Genomic DNA, 17074 nt, shown 5'->3' on the forward strand with positions numbered 1-17074 from the left:
TTTTAAATAAATATCGGTGCTTTATGAACTGTGTTATTCGCTCTGTGTTTCTTCTCATAGTTTGTGTGTCTCTCACTGAATATAACATTTCTCCAGTCCTTTGCCGGGCTTCCTTGTCGTATGTGGTCCAATAACCTGACGAAGGTCAGTGGTAAAACTCGGTCGCCGGGCCAGTGGGTACAGTGTGCCGCAGGGAACATCTCTATCAGAGACCTGCTTCCCCCTCCCCGCTACACGGCCGCTCCGCATTGCCTGATATGAGCGGAGAGAGACTTTGCGGTGTTGCGACGGGCCAGTTTCGGTCGGAAGCCCACCTCGCTTTGCCAAAGTCTCGAATACTTGTTCGAGATTAGTGCTCTCCTTAGCGGACGTTTCAAAATAGGCGCAGTCATCCCCGAGGGCTTGGAGAACCTCTGCCTTAGTTATTTCTCTCTCGGATTCCTGGAGATCCACCTTGTTGGCGCAGACCACCAGAGGAACCTGTGGCTGTGCGCAATGATCTGGCACAGTGGATCTGATGAGCTTGGATTTAGCAGCCAGAATTTCCTTTCGCAGTGCGCACACCTCTTCGAAAGAGCTCCGATCATCTAAACTGAATACTAGAAGAAAAATGTCCCCTATAGAAGAAAAACAAAACACAAGTTTTTTTTAAGACAGAGTTTTACACATTGCGCATACAGTTTCACATCCAAAATCTTTATTCTTATTCAACAAACACATACAGGCATTTTTTTAATTGTTTATTTTTAGCAGAACAGAGATTATAACCGAGAAAATACATACCAGTGAGGATAGACAGCCGCCGCTTGGCTGGGAAGTCCCGTTCCCGGGATGCATCCAGGATGTCAATTTGGTAGGTCTCCCCACGGATACGAAACAGTTTCCTTAGGAAATCCTCGGAAGTGGGCTTGTACTCCTCCACAAACCCGTCTATCATGTATCTTCTTAGGATTGAGGTCTTTCCGACCCGTGGAGCACCAAGAACTACGATGCGCTTAGAGTTCTGTGGCTTGGTGAAGTAAAGAGGATCTTGTGGGTGCCCCTGACTAATCTGGCGATGCCGGGTTTGACCATGGAGAACCAGAGCTGCCAGCTGATCAAGTGGGGATCTCTTGCAAGGGTGGCTGTTGTTGGCAGCGGACATTTGCCTTACTGCTGCTCCTGAAAGCGTCTTTTTTTCCTGTTTCCATTGGGAGGTAGCGACTTTAAGTATGCCCAAGCCCGCTTTGATTCCAGACGAATTCAAGTGCTGCGATGCGTTTTTGTAAGCCAGTAAAACTTTTGATGAACCAGCGCACTGCCCTTCCATATTACCACGAAACGGAGAGTTTTCTCTTGTAGAGCGTTTGATCTGGTGGGAAACTGTGACGGGGGTGGGTGATGTGCCGGTAGAGATGCTACCCATTTCCATCTTTTTAGGATGGTTCCGGACGCTGACTCCGCGCTGTTGCAGCTAGATAGAATCAACGATCTGCCGTTTTATGGAGCTGCTCAAGCGTGTGTTTGGTTGGGCGGCTGATGTCACTTGTCTTTATATAGATATCACAGCCCCGTGGTTTGATGACGTCATGCTGATTGACAGGAACGCTCGTTGTGTTCTCCAAGAGAACACCTTGTTTAGAAAGAAGAAGATGAAATAGGATGTGCAACCAAGCAGAGAAAACTCGACCTACTTAATGCATTAGTCTTTTCTACATGATATGGGAGACTACCAAAGAGAAAGAAAAGAAAAGAAAAGAAAAGAAAAGAAAAGAAAAAAGAAAAGAAAAGAAAAAAAAGTGCAGCAACAATATGACAGAGTTAATTAGCAGCTAATTTGTGTTGTTTGCTGCTAATAGAGCAGTGCAGTGATTTGATTTTAATTAATTACATTTTCAATTAAATCAATTAATATTTTAATTAATTAAAACACAAAATATAGTTAAATAAAAATAAGGAATGGGAATACAATAAAGGGTGTAGAGGAAATTAAAATCAATACGTAGGTTAAACATTTTTTTTTTTAATCTGAATAGATCAGTAAATAATATAGTAAGATAAAGGGAAAAAAACTTTTATTCCCTCCACTAATATTAAATATAACTCTAATAGTTTGCTTTCTCGTGTCTGTGTAGCGACTCGTTGCGCAACGTAAGTTAGGGCGTCTGTTGCCATGGTTACTGTACAGCAAACTGGAGCTTTAGCTTTGTTAATGCTACATTGCCTCTCTAGCGCTACTGTATAAAAGGGGAAATGAGCTGCGGTAAGTTACCGAAGAAAGAGTTAAGAACTTGAAGTTATTCGGGTGACCTACAACCCCTCTGTATCAGTCATTCACCTCTGTCTGCTTCTTCCTCTTTTCTATTATGTCAAGCTAAATTTGTGTCGCTGTTTGACTTCTCCACCTGTCAGTGGTTTCACTGGTGATTGTGGATAGTTTATCATATGTATGTAGCTACATGTACCTTTCTGTACTGTGGCGGAGGAAATACGTAGACGTTTTACTTTTGTAAAAATAATACAGATAAACAAAGTCAATGAAATAGTTTACTGTTGTTCTCGCACACGTCTCCCCTGCATTCCTGTGCAGTTCTGTAAAATCAAAAAAACCTAGCTTCGACACATAGAGAGCAGATCCAAACTAAACTAGGATTACAATTAAATACACATAAATAATTCTCAACTTCGGTCTGTTAACTTTTTTCGACCTGTTTTTTCCCCTTTTGTTGGTAAAGTTGTGATTTACCAGTGAGATTTCAGCCAGGATAAACATAAACCATAGTATTTCTTTATTATGTCTTATATTTGTGTACTTGATTTTAATCGGATCTAGACTAATACAAAGGAGCAATATAAAGACATGTAAAGCTTTAAATTAGAGAGATAAAAACACAAAATCTCAGTCAGAATATGTGTCAGCATCAGTAACTTTTGGTTTCCAAACATGTGTAAAAGCACTGCAGCAGATTCTTTCCTCAAAGGACAAGGCCATCTTTTGGTTCTCATCAAAACCAGTTTGAAAACTGTATTGAACCTGTGATCAGAAGAATTGAAAAAAAGGAAGAAAACGCTTAGAAAAGCCAGAAACTAATTATTGTTGTGGCCATGGAAACTATAACAAGGAACTGTTGGATAAGGACAAATTAGCAGTATTGCATAACCATGTCAGTGTTCCAAGGCACTCTTTGTATCAGCATGTGTACATGTGAGCATTGGACTTTATGTACGGTGAAGTACAATCTGTTTTTACATTTTAAAGCCTTCAGTTGTGGAATCACAACAAAACATGGCACATTTTAATTTGCCTGTTAAATTAGCCAGAAAACACAGTGTCATAACACCTCGTTTCTAATTTCCTCTTCTCAGGGACCAAGAAGCTGCAACGGGACTCTTACCATGTATCCACAGAAGCTCAATAAAGTAAATTTACTTCATCAATATAGACAGTATTAACAGTTCATTAGCAAAACTTTTGTTTTAATCTAAATTCTCCTTGATGCCACTTAAATGTTTAACTTGGTATATTATGACTACTGCTTTGTATGCTGAAGATACCAAAGAGCCATCAGAAACAAGAGCTTATGGCACGTGTAAGTAAAACATCAGCAGATGATGAAATGAGAGCTAGGAAGCAAGAGAATTTGGATTCTGACTGCCAGCTTCTCGACTTCAGAGGTCAGTTGTTTTCTTTTGCTCTCATGGACAAATGGATTATTATGTTGGATATTAGATTAAGTTAAATATATCCTGTTTGTGATATGCAACTTTTCTTTTTTTTGTCCCTGTCCTTTCCACTCAGGATCAATGGGGGTTCGGTTTGATGAGCACGGGATGATTCTTCCACACACCATCCTGGGTAGCTTAGAAGATTACAGAAGTTATCTAGAGGCTAAAGGGGAGGCAGAGGTATTTTTTAAATGTTCCAGTTTCTGTAGATGAACAAATACAACTGTAATTCTTTGACTTCACTGTGTTACTAACCTTTCCCATTGCCAACCAGCTGGTGAAGCGAATACCAAATTCCCTAGGAGATCCTCTATGTGAGGCCAAAGAAAGGAGTCCCTCGGATGCTGTAGAAACAGAAACTCTTTCAAGCCAAAGAAACATCCAGGGTAATGCCTTACAGAATTGGAACAAACATGTGAGACATCGAAGACAACAGCAGGACTTCTTATCTGGTGAGCTGATTAGAGACTACAACAGCCTGCACCAAAAAGAGATAAACTGTGCATCATTATTAGAGCCTTTACCCACAAATCTCTCATTAGAAGCAAATGCAAATTTCCTAAGTCTGCGTTAATGTCTTGTCTCTCTTTCAATGGTGTCAAGATTTGCTCCATAGGCCAGTCGAAAAACTTCTGATGAATCAAGCCAACCATTATAGAGAAACTCAGGAGCAGAGGGAATTTCTAAACCGAGTCATGCCACTCATCCACTCAGGATATGTATGACACATATTTGCTTTTGCCGGTCTACTCTGTCCTTAGTCATCCATCAGACTGTTGGGTTTGTTTGGTTTTTTTTTGTTGGTTTTTTTTGGTAGTTCTCCAGTGACTAAAATCTCTAAAGCTGTTCTTTAACTTCTCTAGGGTTATCGTGTGGGCAGTGAGTTTTGGAGTCTCCCACAGCGTTATGGAAACGAAATGAGCGGTATTACAGCCACTCTGACTCAGACCGAGTGGGGCAGACAAAAAACTATCACACAGATGGGACAACCACGGAGGATATGCCAGGAATCAGGTGATCACAGACACCTATGCTATATTCCAATTTTTACCCCTTAGCCCCTGTTTTGATGCAGTTTTTCTCATTGCATTTTCCCAAGTCAAAAAAAGATTTATGAAAGGACAGTTTTCTTGTAATAATTACGATTGGGATAAGAGAAAGAAAGCCCTCACGTCATAAAATGTATGTTAAGTGGTTGCATACAAACAAACAAAACAAGCATATAAATGCAGAATGATCGTTCAGTTGGGAGAGCAGGAAACTCCTACACATGAGCAAATTCAGTCTGTAAAACTGAAATTCATTTTTTTGTTCCAGGAATCATTTGTGCTGAGACTCTACGGCCAGCTTCACGAACTTGGAGCCAGAGCACGTACTTGCAGCATCAGCGCCAGCTAATTAAGGAGGTTTTACAGGACATGGACATAAACAAGCCAGTAATGAAAAATATCGATTAAATCTTTTAACCAATAAGACAAAACACTCCATAGGATGGGGTGGAAGAGGACTTCCCCAACTATGGGGAAAAAGCTATTTCTCTCTCATTTAGTGTATGTTCTGATGATCCTGTATCTTTTACCTGATGGGAGGAGGACGATCTGTGTCCAGGGTGCACTGAGTCTTTGATAATGTTGCTAACAGTGCAGCAGTGCTGTCTCTGCAGTGCAGCTGCTGTACCACACTGCGACACGGTAGTGCAGAGTGCTCTCTGTTGTGTACCTGTAGAAATTCACTAATATATGAGATGGGAGTTCAGTTTTTTAAGCTTTAAGCTTTCTTGATAAGAAAAGCCTATGCTTAGCTTTCTTTGCTAGAAGGGAGGTGTTAATGGTCCCTGCCAAATCCTTAGTGATGTTGTGACCCAGGTATTTGATGTCACTGAAACTTTCTACCCCCTCACCATTTATATAGTGTGGAGAGAAGTCACTTTCCTAGTTCTCCTGAAGGCAGCAACTATCTCATTCACTTTAGGTGGATTTAGGACTAGTTACTCTACAAACACAACCCAACTGGTTGTTGAACTCTTTTCTCTATAAATATTTCCTCAAAATTCCAGTAGTCTTAATTAGATATACCACATTTCCACATTAAAATGTTTTATGACAAATCACTCTGTCATCATCTTATAGCTTTCTTTATCAAATCAAACAGTTCCTCATGATAGTAGTATAGTGTATAGTATATGTAGTATATAGGATCTTGTGCAGCACCCTTATTTGCCTCCAACATATTTTCCAGTATAATATTGTGCACCAATACTGATGTTGTAGAACCCACTCCTGAAAACCTCTGATTATATCTCAAATCTAAACCACAATCCAAGTCACAGTAAACACTGTGCAAGAAAAAGCTGAAAAGTTGGACTTGGACAGTAATATCACTATGCGCTGTGTAGGAAACTAATTTGATATGCATAGTACAGTTTATCATTGCATTTAGTTTTTTGGTTTTTTTTGTAAGAAAGCTTCATTATTGAACAACTCTATCCTCAGAAAAGCTGCTCACTCCCTCAGGACACTCTGTCTCAAGCAGGTGCTGCTAGCTCATCATAATCAGTCTCTATCTTCACAAACAGCTTGTGATCATCCAGCATTGGGCACACTGTCCTTGGTTTTCTGAACAAGGAACAAACTGCAGTATGTGGACGAGGCTCACAAGCACATGTACTCATACATCCACTCAAATCCACATAAGCCTGCAGCTTCGAGGGCATAAGCACACCTACACGCAAAAACTGTTCTCATATTGCAAATATACAGTGAAACATTTTATTGAAGTATATATTCAGTGCACTCGTGTAATAAGATTAATTAAGCTGGGTGGCCCTTCCATAAACCCTAACAGTTGTTCACATATATGCAAACACAGAAATGGTACGATTATGAAATCTGAAGCGTGTCCTGTCATAGGGTAGAACTATTGAGACCTGTGAACTAACAGAACCCAAGAAAAGGGACTGAACATGCCTTACCTCTCTCTCTGCATTATAATTACTTCATCAGTGCAGGCTGGAGGTTCTGGGGTAAACACCTAAATAAAAATGTGCTTCTCTTCACAGCCAGTTCCCATTTAATCTTATTAGCTTAAAGTAGCAGGTGCTCAATATTGGAAGGTTTATTCAAATGACATCTTTTTAATTATTTATTTATTTATTGATGGTCTCAGCTGGTACATTCCCCCTATGTTTTATTGTCCTCCCCCATCTTTCGCACGCACACCAATTGTGCAACGATACAATTAGAGAAAATGGTTGCACTGTGTTCTGTCAGGCTGGTGGCTAATGTGATGCTCAGGTGATTTAGGGTCTGGAGTACCTTGTGGCAAACAGAAACGGCTTGTTCTGATAGCATGAAAAAAATCGAGATGTGGGTAAGAGAGTGAAAGAAATGCCAAGCCTATGGAAAAAAATTAACCAGGATGAAATTTTTGTTTGTCCTCTGCCCTTTCTGTGTGGGTCAGAAAGACCAATAGCAAAATAATTATATATCCTCTAGTATGGTCAATGACAACATACATTGTGCTCCACAAAACCTGATATTCTAAAGCTGAAGGGTTTGTCACCACCTGACTGTCACCTCTCTGCCTGACATGACATAATTGGCCATATCTGTTGGAGTGAAACGAACTTAGGGTGTCAGTAACAAGAACCAGAACGTTAGTTATCGTACATAATTAACCCCTACCTTCCAAACCACTCTGTTGTCTATCTGTCTATTACAGGACATCAGTGAACTGGTAGTGATTGGCTCTGGCAAACCATCCTACAGTCCTTCAATAGAGAACAAAGAAGAAGAGATGGAGAGCAAGCAGAACCTGTAAGAAATAACTGCTTTTTGCTGCTTGATGATTAATTAAATGTTTTCCATACTTAGAAAAAGGCCAGATTTTTCTACTGTTAATATCAAAATTAGGCAAAATGCTATCCCTATTTGCAGAGTGCTAAGAGTTCATTGTGTCTAAAATGTAATTGAGTCACTGTTAAATGAAGTGTTAACCCTTGATGTAAATAATGGAACCACTTCATTATTAGAACCTTCATTACAACCATGGTTGGTTCTTGGATAGTTGATATCAGCCTGGGTATTGTTATTGTCACAGTGTTGCAGAAAAGCAATAATACAGTATTGTAACATGACTCATTTGTCCAGAGTGTATTGAAGTTACATAACATGTATTACAAACACACATTGTGTAATTGGCTTTTCAATACTGTATGTTGTCAGATTTGTTTTGCTGCAAAGCATTTCATGATTGAGAAGAAGAGTATGAATGTGGCTTCTTAGGGAATGACCCCTATAGTTTACACGGGGAACGACTCAAGCACTGAGAGTATATCCTTTCATAAGCTGCCCACTGAAGGTCAGGGCTGTGTTGGTGAAGGTGCATCACATTATTTGAAGTTATTAAGAAACCCAACTCAGTTGGTGTCAGCCACACTACATTTACACAGAACAGTTGTCAGAAATATGTAATTATGTTGTATATTGTTTTCAGTTTTTGGTTGTGATGCAATTTCCTGTTTGCTAGCTGGACAAAAAAGAAAAGGTCATGTTCTTTAGATCCTTGGCTGTTGATCCACAGCTCTCCACTCACTAGAACCTAGGACCAGGTGACATATCGTGCACAGATATGCACAAAAATGAAGTAAAGTGTTTATGAAATGAGAATCTGTTGTGAGAGTATGCATAGCTAATTCATACATCAGACTATGTATCCACACAGTTTTTAGTCAGTCTTCATAATGTGAAGTGAGGTGACTATTAAGGCAAGACAGAACTGAACATAAAACAGTATTTCACAAAGGTTGTATTTTGTATCATCTCTATTTTATATTCTCTATTTTATATTTACGAGTTCACAAATATTAAGAAGTAAATTGTATAATTTAAAAAAACTGCCCTCTAAATAATTTAGTGTACTAAATTTTATGAGGCCTTTATGATTGATTATAATTATGTAATTATTGCTGGATTAAATAGCTCCCCCATGCCTCCTTTCATTATGTGAACAGAAGAGCCTTTTTTGCATCTCGCTTCTGATCCAACCATTCTTTTCTTTTCTTTTCTTTTTTTAATCTCTGCCAGCGTCTTTTACAAAATTACAGTGTTTATAACATCTGCTACAGTTCCCATTTTGTCAAAGTGTAATTCTTTTTTGCTCTGTCTAAAAATAATTCAAACAGAGATTTTACAGTATAGCCAAACAATGTAAGGAGGAAATATCTTCACCTTTTAATGGCTAATGGTGGGACTGAATATCAAGTGTATATGCACATACATGCTGGTCTGGAATTAAGTTGTCGTCAAACAAAATATTTTTTAGCAATAACTGACTTACATTAAATGTAGTCTTAGTTATTCTGCTTTGTGATTGTCTCCTACAGTGATCCACTGGCACAGCATGAAGATGTTCACTTAGATGTGCCTACCTTGAGATTCTGTGGTCAGGTTGCTACCTGGACTGGAAACTCTCTCTCAAAGCAGGTACAGAATGAATTCCTTACCTTAGAGAGAGCAAGAGAGAGGAACAGGTGCTTATTCAGTTTTTTCTGAAAAGTCTGTATATTGTATTGATAAATTCACCAGAATAGGCCACTTTTCTTGCTTTTCCAAATACTGATAGGATGGAAACAGTTTATGTAGAGTACTTGCGTTAAGGGTCTTGTAGTCCTCCCTATACAGTTAGACTTTAATGAGAAAAACAGCAGTTTTGTTGACAATTGTCCCTTAATAACCACTTTTTTATATAGGTTGTTACATGAGTTTTGACTTTTAAAAACCATGTTTAATTAATAATGCAGTTTGTATGATAATGCATGGGCTGCAGGCGACTTTGGTCTGATTGTATCTTCAGCACACAAATAACACATGCACAGGTATATAAAAACACGCAATGTAATGACATATTCTGTTTGGTACCTTTGACAATTAACACTTAATTGCTTTTCTTTCTCCAATGCTCACTTATCAGGGAGAAGTAGGAATTAGTGCTACAATATTCTTTGAAGCCCTGACTGGAGAAATAGTCACATCCCACCTGGACCTACATAATGAGGGCAGCACCGTCATCTTCTACAGCTGGCAGCAGCTTCCCAAGCCATACAATTTTCCTAATCTCCGTTTGCAAACACAGAAAGTGCACTTCTACTTTAATGCCTCCTCTGGTAACCACACAAACATGATCCGAACACCTGCCGCCAACATTTGTACGTCATACACCGCTTGTCTATTGACCCATCACTCAACCGAGCTTTCTGTTTTCCCTGTTGCTTTCTGTTCCCTGTAGGTGTCATTCTTCCAGGTGAGACCCAGCGAGTGGAGTTTCTATTTAAGTCAGAGAAGCCAGTCATCAAAACAGAAATTTGGCAGCTCAGCACCCATCCTGTGCTGCTGCAAGGAGCCTCCATGCAAGTTGTCTTAAGGGGAATATCTCTGTACCAAGACAGAACTGCAGATGAGAGGCTTTTCATAGAGGTAGTTTTACTATTCAGCTGAGTCCACGAGAGTGAGATAAAAACACAAATAAAGAGATAGCACTGGTATTTCTTTTAACACAAATAATCTTTCCTCTTTTTTCTGTTTTTGTTTGTGGACAAGCAGACAAAATTGGAAAAGGTAGTTCGGGAAAAGATCTGCCGATCGATTGTCTATGAGGTGCTCTACCAGGTCCACAGTCCAGAAAGACCAAGCTCACCCGCAGAGCTCTACATCACCACAGAGCAACTATTTCTGAGCAGAAACCCAAAGGTGGAACATATGCACAGAAAGAAGCTATATTTTTAGTGTATCTCAGTTAAACTTTTTTTAATTACCGGTATATATATATTTTTAGTTCAAATCAATATTAGGACCTCAGCATAGGCCATAGAGAGTAGATGACTTTGACATTTTTAACTCTTTCCTTTTTTTGATAAGTAGTGTGAAACACATTGCTCATTGTGCAGCAGGGTGTAGCACTAATGCATGACACATTTTTCTTTTAGAGTGTTTTTGTTCATATTGATTTCAGTCTCAATCTTAGTCACGCCACCTGATTCAGTGTGAGCTGACCCGCTAATGTGTTCTTCTATTTGAAAATTCACTGTGTGTGCAACAGTATGATTAGCTTGTTATGACTTCCCCTCCTCATCCTATATTCTGTCTTTGTCCCTATTCATTCAGCACCAAGTAATTACATTATTTATGGAAGGTCATTAACTAATAATATATCATAACCACTAATATATAGAACCAGCCACTGTTGCCTCTGTACTATGCAATATGGTTTGTCTTCCCCGAGCACTACAATAGAAACCAAGCTTTAACTGGGCTAATTAGGAGGCTGATTAGACTACTTTCCAGCAAATATAGAGCATGATGGCCTCCTAAAATAATTATCAATGGACATGGGACATTATGTTTAATAACAGACAGTAAGTTGTAAGCAGTCATTTGGATAAAAATGTTTACTTTTAAAGATTATTCTAATTTGAAATATTAGAAGACTTTTCTCATTAAGTCATGTCAGTTATTACCAGATGGTGATTGTTCTTCTTAGGGCCTTTCACATGGCCATGTTTTATATTGATCTCTTTCCTTTGCCATAAGAATAAATAAAAATGATGACATCCATCATTTTTAAGGGTGACTGTTGATGGTGATAACCTTCAGGTTTTGTGGCAGTAATTTCTTTTGTGTGCACAGGCGCATACACCTCACATTTGATTTGATTTGATTTTATTGATTAGCATTCAAATATCTCAGTGAAGACAGAACAAAGATCTACCACAAAGCAAGAAAGCATGAGACAAGGCTAATCAAAAGGTATTGGCTGAAGCATTTGCTTATTACGCCAACCCTTTTAACAAAAGATCTTTTTGCATGCAGCTCCTGTACACAGGGCTCGAAGCAAATAATAAAACAAAGCAAAAACAAAACAAACAAACAAACAAAAAAACAAAAAAAAACTTTCCACCTTAGATAAGTAACTACATCAAAGCAAAAGAATCAAGAGTTTTTTGGGGTTTTTTTTTTTTTTTTTGCTCTTTTCATTCTTGATTTATATATTTTTCTAATACTCTATTTTTAAACATATTTTTAAACAAGGAAAATGAACTACACCTTTTTAAATCACTGTCATAACTATTCCACAGGTTAACTCCTCTAAAAGAAACACATCTCTGCTTTATATTTGTCCTTATCTTGTTTTTTTTAAAGAAATCTGTTCCCCTTAAGTCATATTGACTCTCTCTGACTTTGAACAGCTTCTGAGTACTGGGGCAAAGCAAGTTATTTTGTGCTTTATACATTATCTGTGCCATTTTATATTCAACTAAATCATAAAATTTCAGGGTATTCAGATTAATAAACAAAATGTTAGTTGGTTCTATATAGTTTGATTGGTTTATAATTCTTATAGCTCTTTTTTGTAACTTGAAAATAGGAAGAGTGTTCGTTTTATATGCATTACCCCATATCTCCAGACAGTAAGTCATATGGAACAGAGTACAATAAAGTGTGTATGAGGATTTTTTGTTCAGGACATGCTTTGTTTTATAGAGAATAGCAATGGTTTTTGACATTTTTGTTTTCACATGGTTTATATGAGACTTCCAACTCAGCTTATCATCAATTATCACTCCAAGAAATTTATTTTCGTACACTCTTTCAATTTCAATTCCATTAACCCTTATTTTAGATACATTTTTAATTTGTCTAGTGCCAAAAATAATCAATTTTGTTTTCTTTATATTTAATGATAACTTATTTACATCAAACCAGTTTTCTAATATATTTAACTCCTTTTCCGCTGTAGTCAGAAGCTGTTCTAGGTTTTTACCTGAGCAGTACAGAGTGGTATCGTCAGCAAACAATACACATTTTAACAGTTTGGAAATGCTACATATGTCATTTATATATAATATAAATAATTTAGGGCCCAGCAGAGAGCCCTGAGGAACACCACAAGTTACCTTCAACTGCTTAGATTTTACATTATTGAATTCGACATATTGATATCTTTCATCCAGGTAACCTTTCATCCACTTGTATGCTAACCCTCTTATGCCATATCTCTCTAGTTTATTCATTAATATAGAATGATCAATTGTATCAAACGCCTTTTTTAAGTCTATAAAAACACCAACAGTATATTCCTTATTATCTATAGCATTAGATATCCCTTCAACAAGTTCCATCACTGCCATCGAAGTGGACCTTTTCACTCTAAAGCCATATCGGTTATCACTTAGGAGATTATGCTTCTCAATATATTTATCAAGTCTATTAACAAATAACTTTTCTAAAATTTTTGAGAACTGTGGGAGTAGTGATATTGGCCTATAATTGGTAAACTGACATCTCTCTCCGTTTTTATGGATTGGAATAACTTTTGCTATTTTCATTTGTGAGGGAAACACACCAGTTCGAAAGGACAGATTACAAATGTATGCAAAAGGTTGCACTATATATTCTATAATACTTTTAACTAATATCATGTCAATACCAAAACAGTCAGTGGACTTTTTATTTTTAAATGTCTTCACACATAAACTGCTTCAGACTGGTGAACACGTTCTATGGTTTTAGTTGCAGTACCGGGATGAGCCAGTGGAGGGCCTGAAGGCACTGTGGCAAAAATTGGATCAAGGAAGCACCTGGGACTACTCTGTTGATACTCTCCGACAGGTATACACATTTATCTAGTAGTGACATGAAACCTGACACTACAATGAAAAGCAGAAAATTTAGTCTTTTTTATAATATATATAGGTGAGATTTCATATGGTGTTGATGATAAAGGACATCATATTAGTGTGTTTGTTTTTCTTACCACATATTTAAGGCTGTGTTGTCTCTACCTGATGAAGAGTCATCCCAGGACTCCCTCACAAGAGAAGAGGGCCTGGCCCAACTCAACTCTCTGTATTTGCAGCTTTCTGAACCTTCTGGACTGAAACATCCCCTAACAGCTGGCACCTTAGGGTGAATTCCTTAACTTCTGAGTAGTAATGTAGGACTAGTTTCTTAATGTGTTTCTCTGTTGTACACATACCAATGTTCTGTACTCTGCCTCTGTGCAACAACCCTTCAGCTTATATTGGTGTGTGGTGCCACCTGCAGGCGGCAGCTGTGGAGAAAACTGCTGGACAGAATGACTGCTGAGGCCATGTGGCTGCAGAACCTGCTGGGCCTTCCAGAGAAAGAAGCATGGACTGATAAAGAGGATAAACTTATAATCACTGATGCTGGGGAAATACAAGCACTTTGGCAGGACCACAGACATGTATATATTTCTTTTGGTTTTGCATACTAGTGTGCCATTAAGCATAGATTTCACAAACTTTTATATCAAGAGTGATATAAAGGTCAGTGAAGCTGCTATTGAGGAAACTAATGGAGCGAGATCCAAATTTTAAAAAGACAAGATACCAACAACTAACAAAAAAGTAGAGGTGAGAAAAAATTGTATTTCAGCAGGAGAATGCAAAAGTTAGAGGTATCGTGCAGGAGTGCGTGTGTGTGTGTGTGTGTGTGTGTGTGTGTGTGTGTGTGTGTGTGTGTGTGTGTGTGTGTGTGTGTGTGTGTGTGGCTGAATGACCTTCATTCAAAGGTTTTTGTTTGGGATCATGAATAAAGTGTCATTTTGTAAGATATGACACATTACTTGAGCTGATACAAACATGAGTCACCTTCACCACTTCAGGCGAGCTGTCAGCTCTTCATTCATTCATCAGTCATTCAACAGATGCCTGTTTTGTTGTTACTACTGACTGCTTGTTGTCAGTAATACAGACACCTGCAGTTTTCTGTTCTATAGGGTAATTTCCTAAAATACTTTTTTATATGTGTCATAGTATGTGTGTTTGGTTTACAGTGCTTAATTTTAAGTAAGGAAAACATTTTAACCATTTCTATAGTTGCCTGCTGGAAGCATCTTTATGGTACATTCATTTGGTCTCCATCCACATTCTGTCTTACCACTAAAAAACTAGTAATACAGAATGTGAAATGGCTCTATTTAGTGTTTTGCTCCCTAGAGAGATTATTATAATGGATAAGCAAAACATGGTACTGGCCATTCGTGCTTTGGCAGATCGGTTAAGATATTCAGCAAAACTTTTATTCAGTACTAATTCTAATGCATTTGATAGTTTTTGTTGTTGTTGTTGTTATTTTTGCATCTATCCACAATGCATCCTACCTCATTATAATCAGTCTTATTCACAAATTATGAGCTTGAGTGATTGAGAAACTTGAATTGACTGTGTTGTTCAAGGATGATGAACTGCTGTGTCAGTTCTGGACTTGAACCTGTCACAGCTCTCCTCTAATGGTTCACCCCTCCATTTTCCTGCTTCAAAGATTTTCAAGTATTAGATTAGAAGCACGGCTTTGTCTGTGTGACTACATATTTTGCTGAGTGATTTTCTGCTCTGTATGACGGTTGAGTCATAGGTAAGGTGCAGCCTATTACTCGCAGGGTACCATGGTAACAGAACACTGTGTGAAAATGTGCACCTGCTCACCAACTGTGTGCCCAGGGTGTGAGTCCAAGCCATCTGTGGCAGCTATACATTAACTCAAAAAGCACAGGGCATCCAGTGTACAACATGACATGAAATAGGTGGTCGTTCTGAACTGGACAAGCCGTTTCAACTCATTGCATGGCCTCATTTCCACAGGTCTGCAAAACAGAACACAGTGACTCTCGAGCCGTTTAAATCCTCTGTTAAAAGTACTTCAAAGACAACATGTCAGATTCTGCAATTCAGCAATTTGACTTAAATATATATATGAAAATGTACTGTCTTTTATTATGTCACTTTTTAATATATATGTACAATTCATAAAAGTAGGGCGTGGCTGTTTTTACTGCAGCATTCAGAAACAAAATAGATAAGTCACTGTGTTTGTCAAGTGTTTTCCCATTGTTGCTTCTTGTTTCATGTTGTCCTAGCATCCAGAATCTTCTACTGTCTGGTTTTGCCTTGCAGCACTTTCCATGACAAAGACTCCTGAATAAAATATGCATTTTCAGTTCAGCATAAGTGGAGCCTGCACGAACATCCCAATATATAGTGGATTGTATTTTTTAATTGTGTGCCACATGTATGTTTGTGGATGTAGAAACAGGATGAAGAGTATTCACTGACAATAGTTTGATGTCCCCAAACCCATCCAGAGATTTTCACGATAGAATTGTATTTGCTTTTAATACAGTGCTTCCTTGAAGAACATGCCCATGCAGTGCTGGTTTTAAGCCTTGTGCCTTGCGTGTAAAGAATTATTTTGATAGCTGCCTAGAGATATTATGATGCTTAGATAGGAAAATTCCTCGTAAGTTTATGTCCAGAAACATTACAGAAACAATTTTTAAATTCTTAAATTATTTGCTAACAATATTATTTCTCTGTAAGCAATACTGATATCTTTCACTCATTAATTTTAACTCTATCTTCCACAGGACACACAAAAGAAGGGGGAAAGAGAAAAGGAAACAGGAAAAGGGCATCAGGGAAAAACAACAAAGATAAAGGGAACTTTGGAAAACCAAGAAAATGAGTCAGGGAGCATCCTTCAACCGCCTCCTAAACAAACAAATGTAGTGAAGATGATGCCTGTTTACACGAGGCTTCTGCACAGCAAGGCACGTAATTTAATTGACTTCAAATACTCCACACTGATGTTTAAATTCAGTACTTGACAAGAGTTTCCATAGTTTGAGAAAATTACCATGATGACATCATCATATATCTGAGGCCAGGCTGGAACACTTTGGGAGTTTTAGACGGCATTACAAACTGCCTGTGTTTCTGAATAGTGGGGATTTCGATAGGTAGAGTCTGCTGAAAAGACTAAACTGTTGTGTGATTAAAAATTGTGTGAGTCTGCATTTTTAAGCACTCTTGAGTCATACCCAGGAAATGTAGTTAGAATTATGCCATTGCTTTAATCTGTATGGTCTTCCTCATACCAAATATGTGTCTCTACCTATCTGACAGGTTTATGCTCTGATGGAGGATCTAGTGGACAACCTGTGTGACCTGATGGATGAGCTTAATATGGAAGATGTGAAAGACACGCATTATTAATAAGAAGTGAGAGGGGAGTCACAGCATTTTGGAGAATATTTGCAAGCATATATAATAAAACCTGTTACAGGATGTATGCTATATTTTGTTGTGGAATTAATAAACTTTATTCCTCTGACACAGTGGATTTGGAGCATTTTTATGTATGTATTGTATGTATTTACCTGCCTCATTCACTCTTTGTAACTCCCATCAGTGGATGATAGTAAGGTAACCTACCACTGAGTATGCAAACGAGGCGCCCCCGTCCCCGCCTCTTTTTTTACGCTCACCCACGTGACCGCTGTGTGTGCTATG

At 38.2% G+C, this 17074-nt stretch overlaps 2 protein-coding genes across 2 annotated transcripts; one reads left to right on the forward strand and one right to left on the reverse strand.

Annotated features, from left to right (window-relative positions):
* Positions 1-72: 72 nt before the first annotated feature.
* Positions 73-1411, reverse strand: rasd2b (RASD family member 2b). The gene is made up of 2 exons (XM_085356223.1): positions 784-1411; positions 73-617 (listed from the first exon to the last, which is right to left on the reverse strand). The coding sequence occupies exons 1-2, from the start codon at positions 1409-1411 to the stop codon at positions 73-75; spliced, it is 1173 nt and encodes a 390-aa protein (XP_085212349.1).
* Positions 1412-3375: 1964 nt separating this feature from the next.
* On the forward strand, positions 3376-16777 carry mycbpap (mycbp associated protein). Its single transcript, XM_085356224.1, has 17 exons — positions 3376-3398; positions 3515-3654; positions 3779-3885; positions 3980-4157; positions 4309-4424; positions 4569-4719; positions 5023-5141; positions 7426-7520; positions 9089-9188; positions 9676-9868; positions 9991-10178; positions 10302-10451; positions 13272-13370; positions 13528-13667; positions 13806-13968; positions 16150-16332; positions 16688-16777. Exons 1-17 carry the CDS (start codon positions 3376-3378, stop codon positions 16775-16777), a joined length of 2235 nt encoding a protein of 744 aa, XP_085212350.1.
* The last annotated feature ends 297 nt before the right edge of the window (positions 16778-17074 follow it).

This window comes from Diplotaxodon limnothrissa, linkage group LG6, assembly GCF_057381915.1.
Source record: "Diplotaxodon limnothrissa isolate DT_005_m linkage group LG6, D_limnothrissa_male_GT1.1, whole genome shotgun sequence".
NCBI classification, from domain to species: Eukaryota; Metazoa; Chordata; class Actinopteri; order Cichliformes; family Cichlidae; genus Diplotaxodon; species Diplotaxodon limnothrissa.